Source organism: Ostrea edulis, chromosome 2 (assembly GCF_947568905.1).
Source record: "Ostrea edulis chromosome 2, xbOstEdul1.1, whole genome shotgun sequence".
In the NCBI taxonomy this organism is placed as follows: Eukaryota; Metazoa; Mollusca; class Bivalvia; order Ostreida; family Ostreidae; genus Ostrea; species Ostrea edulis.
The window spans coordinates 30730688-30744833 of record NC_079165.1 but is presented as its reverse complement, the minus strand read 5'-3'; the positions used below and the strand labels follow the sequence as shown (position 1 = coordinate 30744833).

The window sequence follows — 14146 nt, the reverse complement described above, 5'->3', positions numbered from 1 at the left end:
AAAGACAGTCTGGAATTGCACGGTCAACAGTGGCAGTAAGTGCGTCAGTGAGGCAATGGTGTATTTTGATTGGTAGATCAGATTGTTTACCAGCAGCAGTTTCATTACACAATATTTATGGTCACCATTTATCTTTTATCTTGCATGTTGTTACAGTGTGTTCTGTGTGCAATAAGATTGTGTAAACTTTCTGCACTTAGAACACACTTTCAGAACATGTGAGGTGAGATATAGATAAATGGTGACCATAAATATTTTGTTGCTAGGAGCAGTCCTTGTTGGTGCACAAAATTATAAAGAATATAAAATCTATGAGAACAAAACAAATGAAAGAACTCAAATACAGGTTGACACTAGGGTCCCACAATTGGTGGTTGCCCTATGGTTCCGGTAATCTGTCTGTACGTCCAGCAGCACTTTCTATAGCATACAATAACTGAAGTTTCCGTATGAAATTTTCACAAATTTTATACATGAAATTTGGATTCAGCAGTGGAAGACCCCTTTAGATTTTCAGATTTATCGGCTGTGTTTTTAAAGAATTATTGGACTTTGAATTTTTAAATATTAATAAGATACAGTGGAACCCCATCATTACATTTCTTCTTTCTCATTTTTCACAATAAAATAACATAATGTGGGGGCAATGTAATAAAATCCAATAAAAACATCACTTAAAAATCATATTCTCCGTAATAAGGGAGGTATGTGTGTGAATATTTTTTAAATTCTGTGTCCTTTTTTATAAAGACTCTGACACTTAAATTTATTTGAAGTCCATATTTCTTCAATCTTTATCCTCTCTTTTCTTTATTACTAGTGTAGAATGGATATATTTTAATCAAGTTCAGCTTTGGTTATCTGTGCAGTCTGCATCTGTCTCCACCATTTTCTTTAACTTTGTTTCCCTTACTAATGTGTTTGTATAAATTTCACACAAGAACTCATTCATACTCAACATTTGTACATCAAATTGTAAACAGTAAAACATCGTTTTTATTGATGACTCTTTATTTAGCTCTATTTTTGTAAAATAACATTGTTTGATAAGCAATTGTATTGTTTATTAAATAATGGGATTCATGCCTCTGCACTTTATTAGAATGGAACAGTGGCCGGATTGAGACACGATCGAGACACGTGCGAGATGCTATGTAAATGCTGGATGCTTTGTGTTGGTGCGTGTAAAATTAAAACTTAAATTTATGATCAATGTACTTGTGGGGAACCCGCACTGATCATACAAAGTTTACCAGAAATACAATGTTCGTTTCTGGTGTCAACAAAGAGTTTATCCAAGCTGTGATTATGAGACTGAAGTGTAAATTTTGTCTTAATTATTTCCCATACCCAAGCTGTCCAGGGAAGTAAAGGATAATACAGAGATTAATGGAGTAAAATTTATAGATAAACACTATTGTTTATCAATGGCTTTGATAGGAGGGACCTCCCTATGTCTGTCAAGTGTCACTAATCTCCTAACAGTACACACTGACTGACAGCCCAGGGCAATGGAGGTGTGAACTGTTGATTATAAACTGTATCTTATCTTGATCAGATCAAAATACTGAATCACAGGGACTTAGGACACTGTAAACATCATGTTTATTTTATATAGGTTTATGTGTGTAATAAGAGGCACACAGTAACTTGAGATTATTTGAGAAGATTTTCATAGAACTTGGATTAGGAAAATGAAGATTATTTTAGATGTTCAAAATTATTGGTTTTGTCATTATGGAATTTTGGAACTTACATTTTTTGGAATATTGATTAGATGACAGCACTTTCAATGACTATCATTGGGTCAAAATAAATCATTATGGTGGATATATCAACTGTGCCTATTTAACTACCCAACCAGATACACATAGTTTAGAGGTAGTACACCTGTTGAATATATATATATATATTCATTCATTGCAGAGCCCTTTCTGACTTGTTTGATTTTTAGTGAGCATAGCCGAAAATTGTTGAAACAACCGAGAAACTAGATATCGTAAGAGTCAAGACTGTCCTTGAAAATTTTCCATCAAATTGAAATTGGAAGAATGCAATGCAAAATACTTTGCTTTATTGTGTAGCATAAAATATAGAGAATTTATGATGTAATAATGAATGATGTAGTAATGAAATTGGGAATGAAGAATCTCACATGGGTATTGCTAGTCTCACTCCAACGGTAATGTAAGAATTTTTTTTTCACGGGACTGCATGTGGATTGTTTTACTTTTTGTGATAATTTTATTTTGAACTTAATCCTTCAGAAGTTTATAGATTTCAATTTACCATGATATACCAGATTAATGATAAGGTGGTTCATCGACCTTGGGAAGCATAGAATCTTTTACATCTCATTTAAGATGCATACAATGCTTAAAGACCAAAGACCCATGGTGAAGTGCTGATCAATGAAGGTTAACTTCACATTATATAACGCTACTATTGAAATATAGCTGTTGTAGGATATTGTCTGAGATTGAACGTGTCGATCCTTGTTTTGGTGAAATATTAAGATTTCTAATTGGAGCAGGTTACAGTGTAATGTTAACTAAGTTACAAAGAAGTGATTTTTGAATGAGGCACATCTTTAAATTTGTGTACAGAAGTGGGAGTTTATGCCCTTGTATGGAATGCCTAGACAACAGTATCGCATGTGATTGCCCATATCATGAAGGTGTGCTGTGATCACAAGGTCACTGATCACAAGGTCACATCAGCAAGGTTATGGTCGTAAGGTACTAATATGGCGAAGCATAACTGAAGTTGACCTTTGTCGAATGACTCCAAACTAAAGGTTTGATATGACCTTGAGTGACTACCACATCAGTAAGTGAATGTTTCGAGTCGGGTTGTTTTGAGCTATAAGACTTCTCTCTGTTCAATAATCATATAACATAGAAATGTGCGTGTTGACATTGGCTTTGTTGAGGATGATGAAGGGAGGTCTCAGCTCTTGTTTTGATAAACATATTGTTACATTTTGTGTTTGATGAAAAAATTGTTATTTCGGGAGGGTGGATTGGGGGGGGGGGGGGTAAGAAATGTCAGTTTCAGTTTTTGGAAGAATATTTGATAATGTACCTGTAGCCTCTTCACACTGGCATATTGAATGAAGTGTATTAGTTTCAGAAAATGAAAGACATTGCTTATCTTTACATTTTAGCAATTTTAATAAACTTATGTTGTACTCAAGTGTATTCATATGCAGTGATGAGCCGATTTCAAAAGTTGAAAGTTTATGAGATGTAAAGCTTCAGTTTCAGTTAAAATGTTAAGGAAATTGGAGTAAATGTAAATAGTTGACAGTGTGTTAGAATTGTCAGGTATACTTCGATGTTGTTTCCCCCCCCAAGAAATTCAATCACTGAAAATTTTGCATGGTAATTTATAAAGTGCTTAAAGGACCTATGATTGATAAAACAAAAGTTCAATATTTTTCTTTCAGAAAACTCAGGAACCATACACTTTGATACAAGAACTAAAGCGGTAATGGCAGAAGTTTCCCTAGCTCAAGAAAACATCAAGGAAAAGGTATGGACAAATGATATTATTAAAGATCTTTGATTTATTCTATTTATATTTAAATTACTACCACGAAGAGATAGACTTGATTTACATTTCAGTTCACACATTGATAGTATTAATGTCTGATAAAGAAATTTTACTAATTACCATCAGAAACAAATTGATGTAATATACAAAATATGTATTATTGTACAGTAAAACATGCTTATAGCGAACACACTTTTAATGAATATATGCTTATTGTGAGTGATATATGGAAAATAACGGAACTTTTATTGGATATAAAGTTTGGTTATATCAAAGGAACTGTTTTTTGCTGACCCTGGAGGTTTGCTGTAATCATGTTTTACTGTAGTATGAAAATTGGGTTTTCATGGAAATTGATTTATGCGATTTTTTGTTATGTAGGTCAATGCAGTGCGGGAAGTGATCTTGGGGAAAAGCAACAATGAAATAATATTAGTCCTACAGTACTATGAGTATGATGTTGCCAAGGCAATTCAGGCCTATTGTGAGGGTAAGAGTGCATTATACAATCAGAATTTACATCTATGTATATATTTCTCAACAGGAGAATCAGTCTGTGTCCAAATGTTTAATTGCGTGTTCTCTCAGTTTTATTAAAATTAGATGCGAGATCTTCCCGCATACTCTCTACACTAACATGTAATTGTATTGCATTGAGGGTCATTTTCTCGTGACCAGAGATACTGAATAATCATGAGACAGATTTAGTCAATCACAAAACAGCCAACTTCAAAAGTGGAGTGAGTTTAAAACCTGTGTTTACTCTGTGTTTGTTCATGAATGCATTTGGAGTATTTGGATTCTTTTACACTGTATATAAAATGTTGCAGACAGTAACAAAAATTAAAAGTGACACATTATATGCCATTCTGAATGGTGTTGGTGAACTACATTAGCTCAAAGGATCGGTTAAGAATTGTGTGTGGTACACACTTGTGTGTCATACACATCCCTAGTTAGAATAATCTGTGTCTCAGGACAAGATCTCACCACAGTTAGAACGCCTCCCATATACCCGTTATGTAGCAGAAAATTGCAGAATTGCTCTGAAATGATTTTAAAATCACCAATGAATAAATGCTTAAATTTAAAGTTAAAATTGAATACAACTAACCTCATTGATAATTTTTAAGACCTTAACACTGTAAAAAAATCGTAATATGATATTGTAAACTGAACACTTTGAAATGTCACTTTTTAGCCGAGTTGCAACGAAGTTGAACTCGGCTATTGGTTTGGTGATGCGGGCGGGCGGGCGGTTGGGCGTCAACAATTGGTTTCCGGATGATAACTCGAAAAGTTTACAATCTAATCAAATGAAACTTTGATATATTGTTGGGTACCAGGTAAGGAAGACCCCTATTGATTTTGGAGAAAAATGATCAAAGGTCAAGGTCACAGTGACCGAAAATAGAATGAAAATTTCAGGAAAATTTGGTTTCCGGATGACAACTCCGAAAGTTTAAATCCAAATCAAATGAAACTTTGATATATTGTTGGGTACCAGGTAAGGAAGACCCCTATTGATTTTGGAGAAAAAAGGTCAAAGGTCAAGGTCACAGTGACCGAATATAAAATGAAATTTCAGAAATATTTAGTTTCCGGATGATAACTCAGAAAGCTTAAATCCGAATCAAATGATACTTGAAGATATTGTTATGTACCAGGTAAGGAAGACCCCTATTGACTTTGGAGAAAATAGGTCAAAGGTCAAGGTCACAGTGACTGAAAATAGATTTAAAATTCCAAAAGGATTTTGGTTTCCGGAGGATAACTCGAAATTTTTTAATTTGAATCAAATGAAACTTAGATATATTGTTGGATACCAGCAAAGCAAGGCCCCTATTGATTTTGGAGAACAAAGGTCAAGGTCACAGTGACCGTATATAGATTGAAAACTTCAGACAAATATGGTTTCTGGACAATAACTCGAAAAGTTTAAAACTGAAATTAGTTCTTCACAATTATAAATATACCACGTCATTCCTGGCTTTACAATGTATCCCATGCAACTCGGCTCATGCACCCCTGGGTGCATATACTGATTTTCTTGATTCAAATTGACTGCCATTTTATCAGAAACTCATTGGAACACCTTGCTGTTTTCGAAAACGAATGCTCTATGAAGAACTGCCCTCTACCATATATGGAAAACAGTGAAACGCACCTTTCGCGAAGATCTTGAAGGCAATAAGAGTACAATGTGCAGTAAGCGCACAATTACACTGTAGAATTGAAAGAAGAACAGTCAGAAATAGTCTTTGCAGTGCTAGAAGGAAAAGATGCGTGTGTCGGTGCAATTTGGTTAATTTTCTTCATTTTAGGCCTAATGAAAGCAATTTTCATTAAAAGAATAATATTAAACCTTAATTCATATTAAATTAATCGATGTTACAATGTTGACTGAACGTATATTTCTTAATTTACAGTGTTTAATTGAAACTATAAGTTAAATTTCCCGTAAAATAAGGTCAGAGTAAACATCATAGTAACATTTTCCGTAAAAGGTCATATCTCCATATTTAGGAGCTAAGCGTTTACGCAATGACAAGTTCTGGTAAAATAGAAGCTGTACACAGCAAAATCTAAACACGTAGGTTTTAGTTCTCCTTCCACACTAATCAAAGTGGAATTAATGGCAGGTCAGCTGTAAAGGTAACTATTGGTTGTATATTACTGATATTTGACATGATTTTACTGAAACATGTATGTACTGAGTGCAATTTTCATATTTTGATGTATGTATTTCTTGTGACTAGACCTTTTCATTGACACAAAAATCTTTGACTTGGTGACCTTTAATATTGACCTTTGACCTACTTTTAAAAAATTCGAATATAAGTCATATCTTTCAAATTGTTAAAGGTACTGTTTTTAAATTAAGCATGTGCATTTTTTGTAAGAAGACCTTTCTAACAATACCATAATTGTTGTCCTTGTGACCTTGATATTTACCATTGACCTAGTTTGGAAAAAAAAAAAAAACCTGCAATGTCTTACAGTTCCACTTAATTAATTGTAATCCATGGGCACCAGTGTTTCACAAGCACATGTTGTTAGGTTTTGCATATGATCAAAGATTGAGTTACTGGGAATTACCTGTATGAGTATTCAGAAATGCCCATTTTGCTCATTGTTTTGGTTTAAAACAAATTATTTTGTTCTCAATTACAATACATCTAGTTTTTCCTCATCATGCCATTTTAAAAATGTTATTGAGTATCTTTTCTAGAACCTTGGATGAGTTTCCTTGTATTGATATTGGTTATATAATTTGAGACAGCTATCCAGGTTTTTCTATTGAGTTTGAAATTAATTTCTGTGTATGCATCTATATCTGTAGTGTGTTTTCAATGGAAGTTGAAGTAACACACTGCTGAAAGAATAAGGATTTTGAAATAAATAGCAAATTCTTTAATATTTCATTGCCCAGTTTTCCAATCCGCTAACTATCTCTGTAAGGTTCTCAAGAGATACTCTCCAATGTTGAGATGTTGGTGCAATAGGGTATAGTTTTATGTGCTTTACAGATGGAGCAAAGAAAGCCTTAACAGAGTGGCACTGGTCTGGAAATAAGGTATGATCAATGTTCTCACAAATACATCTAGCTGCATATCAGTGTACTACAATGGAATATATGATAAATCAAAGATGAATGGGACATTCATTATTGTAGTCATGCTGTTATGATTGAATTCTTTCTTGGATAGATTTTATTGATTTTGAAAACCAAGCTAATGTATCTGGTTACCAATATACCTTGGCATATAAATAATGAAGGTAAAAACTCCCATTGGAAACAAGTGGGAGAAGAAGAGAAATTTTTCTTGCTGTTTCTTCAATATCAATTTGCATAATATACTGATATAAAGCCATCATGTTTATTTGTTGTGTCGTATTGTTTGATCAGAGCATAAGCTTACTTAGGGTTATTGGATTCATAAAATATCTAGAGAGAAAAGATCGATATCATGGGGTTTAAAACTTGGCACACAAAAATACCTACTAGTGATTTATGAAAATATATAGGGAAGTTTTGGGAGATTCAAGTTTTGTCTTACTATGGCATAGAATTTTAGATATGAGGAATTAGCCTTGATACAAGTGGAAATTGTACCACAGATATATGTTTGTAGAATTGATTAAGTCTGTTCATAAACTATTTCACAGTGAACATACACTTTATAGTGACATGGGGTAAACACATGAATAGTAGTAATTTATGTACTGTGTTTGTTTTTAAGCATCTACAGTCAAACCTCATTATTGTTTTCTTGATCTTGATGGTGCTGAGAAAAAAACTTAGATATTTGAGGGTTTGAAATATTGAGGTCAAAATACATAAAGAAAATATACCAATGTTCGATATACCATAGTTCAACTGTATTTCAATTTTCTTCTCCCCAGACCCCAAACAAGAAGAAGAAGAACAAAAAGAAGGCTTCATCTGTAACCGCGAGTGAAGATGGGGAGTCACAATCCCCCAAGAAAGAGACATCCATCTCCTCACACTTAACTAATGGTATCGCCATCAAGGACAATATACCTAACGGTGTCATAGTTAATGGTAAGATACTAATCAGCCGTGCATTGTACTAACAAAACATGCATTGGGATAAGGTTTTAACTAATGTCTGGAATGTTCATTTTTATAATAGGAAACTATGTCTGAAAATTTAGGAAATTCAACTTGCCTTGGGTGTTTTTGTTTCAGTGATGTTCTTAATCACATTTGTAGTAGATTATAATTGGACAAGGTGTTTGTAGAACTATATTGAGATTTTCATAGTAGAATCTATAATTTACAATGAGATATGAAACATTTAGTTTAGATTTCCTTAAATTTCACAACCACTCATCCCATTGGACAAGTAAGATATAATGACCATTTGTCCGTATAATGGTTTTATTTGTCCCATTATATTTAGATAAATAAAGACTTTACATGGACCTATGTTTTCAGTTTATTTGAATCATTAAAGATATTCATGTACTCTGTCCTGGACAAATTGACAGTTTTAGTCATTAATCAGCATCAGAACCTCCACATCACCGTCTCTTTCAACTAAAACAAAACACAACAAAAACGAGTCCATTGTTCACTTCTTGGACATCTTTCTAAATTGCAAAGAGATGTTTTGTGTTATACATTGATAGTGAAACCCTTCCTGGTTGCATTCAAGTAGTGCTCTGATTTTTTTATTTATCATTGAGTAAATGACTGTTATTACTGTTTCACAGCAAAATAAATATATTTTCATTAATAACACCACAGTGAAAAGTGCTTGGTATTGTTATTTAAACTGATTAAACAGACATGCTTTAATACATTCAAATGTTGCAACTTATGCAGCAAGAAAAAATTTCTGACAGTGATTTGTTCTTATAAGTTGGACATAGACTTCAGAGTCAAATTTTACTCCCCCCCCCCCCCAAAAAAAAACCCAACTTATATGCCAGTATATACTTAAATTGTCCTCCAAGTGTCTTTCTCAAATGCAGTTTTATACACATCTTAGATAGAACTTATGTAATATCTGTAAATAAGATCATGTACTGAACCATTCAATCATTCTGTTTAAACAAGGATTAGTAAATCCATGATTCCTATTTATAGAAACAGAGTCCTCAAAATTATGTAACAGAGACACTGAACCCACTGGGGTTGAGCAGGCTTCAGTACCAGGTGTGCAGGCAGCTAGCGGGATGTCACCAAACTCTAACAACAATGCAGAACCTGCGAACTCATCCCCATCAAAACGGCAATCACCCCAGCCTCAAAGGCAGCAACCCTCATCTCGAAACTCGCCCCCAGCATCATCGTCACAATCTCATAAACCCACATCCACCCCCCAGCCACAGCGACTGCCACACAGCCATCCTCATAGCAGACAACGAACGCAATCTGGTGAGGAATGGAAAGAGTATTCTGTTGCCTTTAAATCAGCAATTGATAAAGTTGTGTATGAATGTTGTTGCAAAATCACAATCCATCAATTTCAAATAGATGTTGGTGCTTGCTTTCACAATTTAGTGGTCACTTGGCAGTGTATTTGTCATTGCCATATCTGCAAGATTTATATTTACTTTTTAGCTCACCTGAGCCAAAGACTCAAGTGAGCTTTTTTAATCGAAATTTGTCTGTTGTCTGTCGTTGATGGCATCGTAAACTTTTCACATTTTTATCATCTTCTCCAGAACCACTGGGCCAATTTCAATCAAACTTGGCAGAAAGCATCCTTGGGTGAAGGAGATTCCAGTTTGTTCAAATGAAGGGTCATGTCCCATTCAAAGGGGAGATAATTGTAAAACAAGAACCACTGGGCCAGAAAAATAAAATTTACATGAAAGCTTCCTGACATAGTGGAGATTCAAGTTAGTTAGAATCATGACCCTTTGGGGGTATGTTGGGGCCACAATGGGGGATCAAAGTTATATATGAGAATATCAAAAAGAAAATCTTTTAAAATCTTCTCTAGAACCACTTGGTCTCAAGAGTGAAGATTTATCTGAAAGCTTCTTTATATAGAGTAGATTCATATTTGTTCAGATCATGGCCCCCGGAGGTAGGTTGGGGCCACAATAGGGGATCAAAGTTTTACATGCAGATATTTAGGAAAATCTACTTCTCCGGAACCACTGGACCAATTTCAATCAAACTTGGACAAATTATCCTTGGGGTGAAGGGGATTCTAGTTTGTTCAAATGCAGAGCTATGCCCCCTTTAAAGGGGAGATAATCACAAAAATGTAAGAATAGGGTGAGGTCATTTAAAAATCTTCTCAAGAACCACTGAGCCAGAAAAGCTGAAATTTCATGAAAGCTTCCTGATATAGCGGAGATTCAAGTTTGTAAAAATCATGACCTCTGGAGTTAGGGTGGGAGCACAATAGGCAATCAAAGTTTTACATGTGAATGTATAGGGAACCAAACTTGGCACAATGCATCCTTAGATGAAATTTGTCGATATAAAAAGCCATACCAGTCTACAAGACCATATGATAATTAATAAATTTGTAGTCAAGTTTAATAATTAATGAATTTTTAGTCATTACCTTTGAAAAGTTTTTTCTGAACCAAGCTGCTTGTATAATGATAGTTTTGCTCAGGCTTGTGTATTGCTAGGAACTGCTGTTCAGGTGAGTGATGTTTCCCATAGGCCTCTTGTTATGTTGTAGATCAGAGAGGGTGGGCAGGTGTGTTTTTGGTCTGTTTGTCTGCAGTTTTAACCTGACCTTGGTCTTAACTTGTAAACTACACAAGATAACTTAGAGGTCAAGGTCAAATCTAGTGACAGTAAACATTGTCACAGTTTTGGGCATTTTGTTTATAACTATGTAGTTATTTCTGGCAGGAGTGATAGAACGAGATGTAATGAACAAAGAATTTTTATTACATGCAAGAACCAAGTGTAAGAATTTAATATTTATTCCAGGTTCACATTCCCATAGACAGAGAACTGTCAGTGAAAAAAGTAATGCATCTCAATCTGAACATAAACCAACACACTATAAAGCACATGCAGGTAAGCTTATATAGACTTGTTATAAAGATGAGTTCAGCAGTGAAATTGAATAAGTGTCCTGTGTCAGTGTTGCAATTGGAAACAAAAGAGAAATACAATATTAGCATCATAATTCTAGTCCATAGTATGTTTATTAAGTCTCCCAAATGAAGTTTGGAGAGTTATTGCTTATTGTTTTTACTCAGTTCCTATTATGCCCCTGAATATATAGTGTCAGGAACATATTGTTTTTGCTGTTTCCAATTAAGTCATTTGGAGATTTGTTACTTTTATTGAGTTCTTCTTCTACTTCTTGTTCTTCATTCTCGCATCTAAAAATGACTGCAGCTGTACGCCATAACCCACCGATGAAAGTATTAGATACTCAAGGGTATGATAGGTCAATGTATCTAGTTATGCAGAAATGTTTTCTATGTCGTCGAAGATGGGGGGGGGGGGGGGGGGGGGGGGGGGGGGCAATTGTTGTTTTTGTCCATTCTGTGTCTGAAACTTCAACCTTGCTAATAACTTTTGAACAGTAAGTGATAGAGCTTTGATATTTCACATGAATATTCCTTGTGACAAGACCTTTCCATGGGTACCAACATTTTTGACCCTTGGAGTTTGACCTACTCAGAGCTGCCAACCCTCACGATTTTGGCGTAAGGCTTACGATTTTAGGGCCAAAAATACGCCTTACGATTTCACTGTGTATCTTCCGATTTTCGCTTATTTGACATTTCGAAATTTTTAGAACTGTCCGTCATTGGTTTTTACTTTTATAATACACAAGCTATAGTCGTTACTACGTTTGTTTGCATAGTCTATATCTATACAGAGTCTCGATCATTTTAATGCTTTGAAATAAACAATATGGTAGCTGCTGCTAAACGTAAAGCATGTGTTGATGGAAATAACAATAATACTCCCCCCAAAGAAGAAAGCCTAATGGAGCTAGAAATTCAAAGAACAATATGCAAATACACTGTAATCATCTATTCGTTTCAAAGTCAGAAAGGGGGAGTTTGTATAAGTGTACAATCTGTTTGACAAACTTCAACATTTCTCACGGCGGTGAAAATGACATTAAAAAAAATTGCCAGAAATTACAAGTTTTAGAAAGTAAAATCAATTAGAGATGTATTTGATCTTTTGCGGTTGTAAAATGCATAACAATTAGTATGTCTAAATTCATTAAATTTGGAATTGAAATGTGCCTGAAATTGCTCAGGTTACATATTTATTCATAAAAGATCTCCAGCGGCAGGGGGCCGCCTAGGCCTCCTGACCCCCGCCTTACTATTTTCCATTTTATAATGTTGGCAGCTCTGCCTACTTTTTAAAAACTTAACATTGGTCATAACTTCTAAATGATAAATATTAGAGCTTTCATATTGCACATGAACATTTCTTGTGACAAGATAGAGACATGGGATCTTCAGAAATAAATGGAGGACATTGGGACATACAAACTTGGATCAAGCTCAAGGGAAACAAAGGGATTTTTATTTTCAAAATCAAGGTCTTTGTGATCTAGATTTTTTTTTAAATATTAAAATATCATTGCATGTTGTACACTTTATTTTAATATCTCTCATTGGCATAAATTTGTGTAAGGTGGGGAAAGACAGTAGTTCTCAGAAAAAGCCCACTTTTTTACAGCCAGTACTTCGTTTGGGAGACTTTATAATCAATGTTGTTTATAAACTGAATTATGTTCCTCTGAAGTGTTGAAGATGGCAAACTGGTTTTGGCATGATTGTCCATCTCTGTCACAAATGGTGTCAGTGCTATATATTTGCTACCATTGCATGGATTGATTTCAAATTAAATATTTTGTTGCTGCCCATTTCCTATAGATTTGTCTTAATCTTTAAACAAGGTTGTATTGTCAAGTTCACATGGCTGTCAGATGATAAAATTGTATTGAAGCTATATCTGTTCTTACCTGGAGTGACTTCAGACTCCTGTATGTTATTACCTATGACTTATTAGTGTAATATGTTGAAACATGTACACTGTCACCTCAGTATATTGCCACTTGTTACATCGCCACCCCCACATATCGTCATCGTAATGTGCAGAACAGTTTTCCATGCAGGCTTTAAAAAATCTGATATAAATAATTTCAAATTCTCTTATTGCCATCCGCCACCTGTTTTCAGGTACAAAAAGGTTGAATTACCTTCATATATCCTTGATAACAATGCCCACAGCCAGGATCAGAAGCCATGATTATACATAATTGGTCTGTGAGGTGAATTGTAGTGCATGTTAATTCAGTGAGTGTCATGAAAACAGAGAGTATAGGTAATTGCAATAATAACTTAACTATAATTATATCTAAATTTAACAAAAAATGTCTCTGAAATTGTTCAGGAGAATAGCCACATCTAAACAACAGAGAAACATGAAAACATCATTGTTAATGTACATAAAACTACAACCAGCTGCTGGAAATATTTTGTACCATATGACCTTTGTGTGTATTGATTGTGTGTGATGTCATATTTCTGAGTTCCAAAAAAAGTAACAGCCATTACATGTGTGTCAACCATCGTATAACTTACCATGACACAAATGAAGCTGTTGTACATAAGATACTTCTGTGTTTTACAAATGCACAAGCATAGAACGTCCCACTATCTAACAAAGTAAAGAACTAAAGTAAAACACTTTCTGGGATTTACATATCTTCAGGATGGCAATTAAAGGACAATAATTTATTTGTTGATCAACCATTTTTTTTTTTAATTGATGAAATAAAATGTTCAAACTCTTGATAATGCTGCCCTAAATGTAACACCAAAATAGATCAGGACAAAAGCAGACGATGTAACAAGGAGACGGTGGAACTATGTACTGGTAATCCATTTTGTGATTATGTATCCTGAACTTGAGCTACTATGATGTGACTAAGGTGCAGGTTACTTCAGGTGTTGACATCATGGCAAAGCTATTACCAGATACTGGTAACCCAACTTAGTGGTGTATCAAAGCTATTACCAGATACTGGTAACCCAACTTAGTGGTGTATCAATATTTGTTAACTTAATGCCCTGTCACTACAGACTAGTGTGTTGTCAA

General features: G+C 34.5%; 1 protein-coding gene across 5 annotated transcripts in view; it reads left to right on the top strand.

The window, feature by feature from the left end:
* Positions 1-14146, top strand: part of LOC125678341 (spermatogenesis-associated serine-rich protein 2-like) — a 41166-nt gene that overhangs the window by 13011 nt on the left and 14009 nt on the right. For all 5 annotated transcript variants that reach the window (XM_048916737.2, XM_048916736.2, XM_056153735.1 and 2 more), the window contains 6 exons: positions 3449-3534; positions 3937-4045; positions 7086-7132; positions 7963-8122; positions 9173-9463; positions 10991-11080. In XM_048916737.2, coding sequence (XP_048772694.2) covers positions 3493-3534; positions 3937-4045; positions 7086-7132; positions 7963-8122; positions 9173-9463; positions 10991-11080 — 739 coding nt within the window. In that variant the 5' untranslated portion in view covers positions 3449-3492. The remainder of the gene's footprint in view (positions 1-3448; positions 3535-3936; positions 4046-7085; positions 7133-7962; positions 8123-9172; positions 9464-10990; positions 11081-14146) is intronic.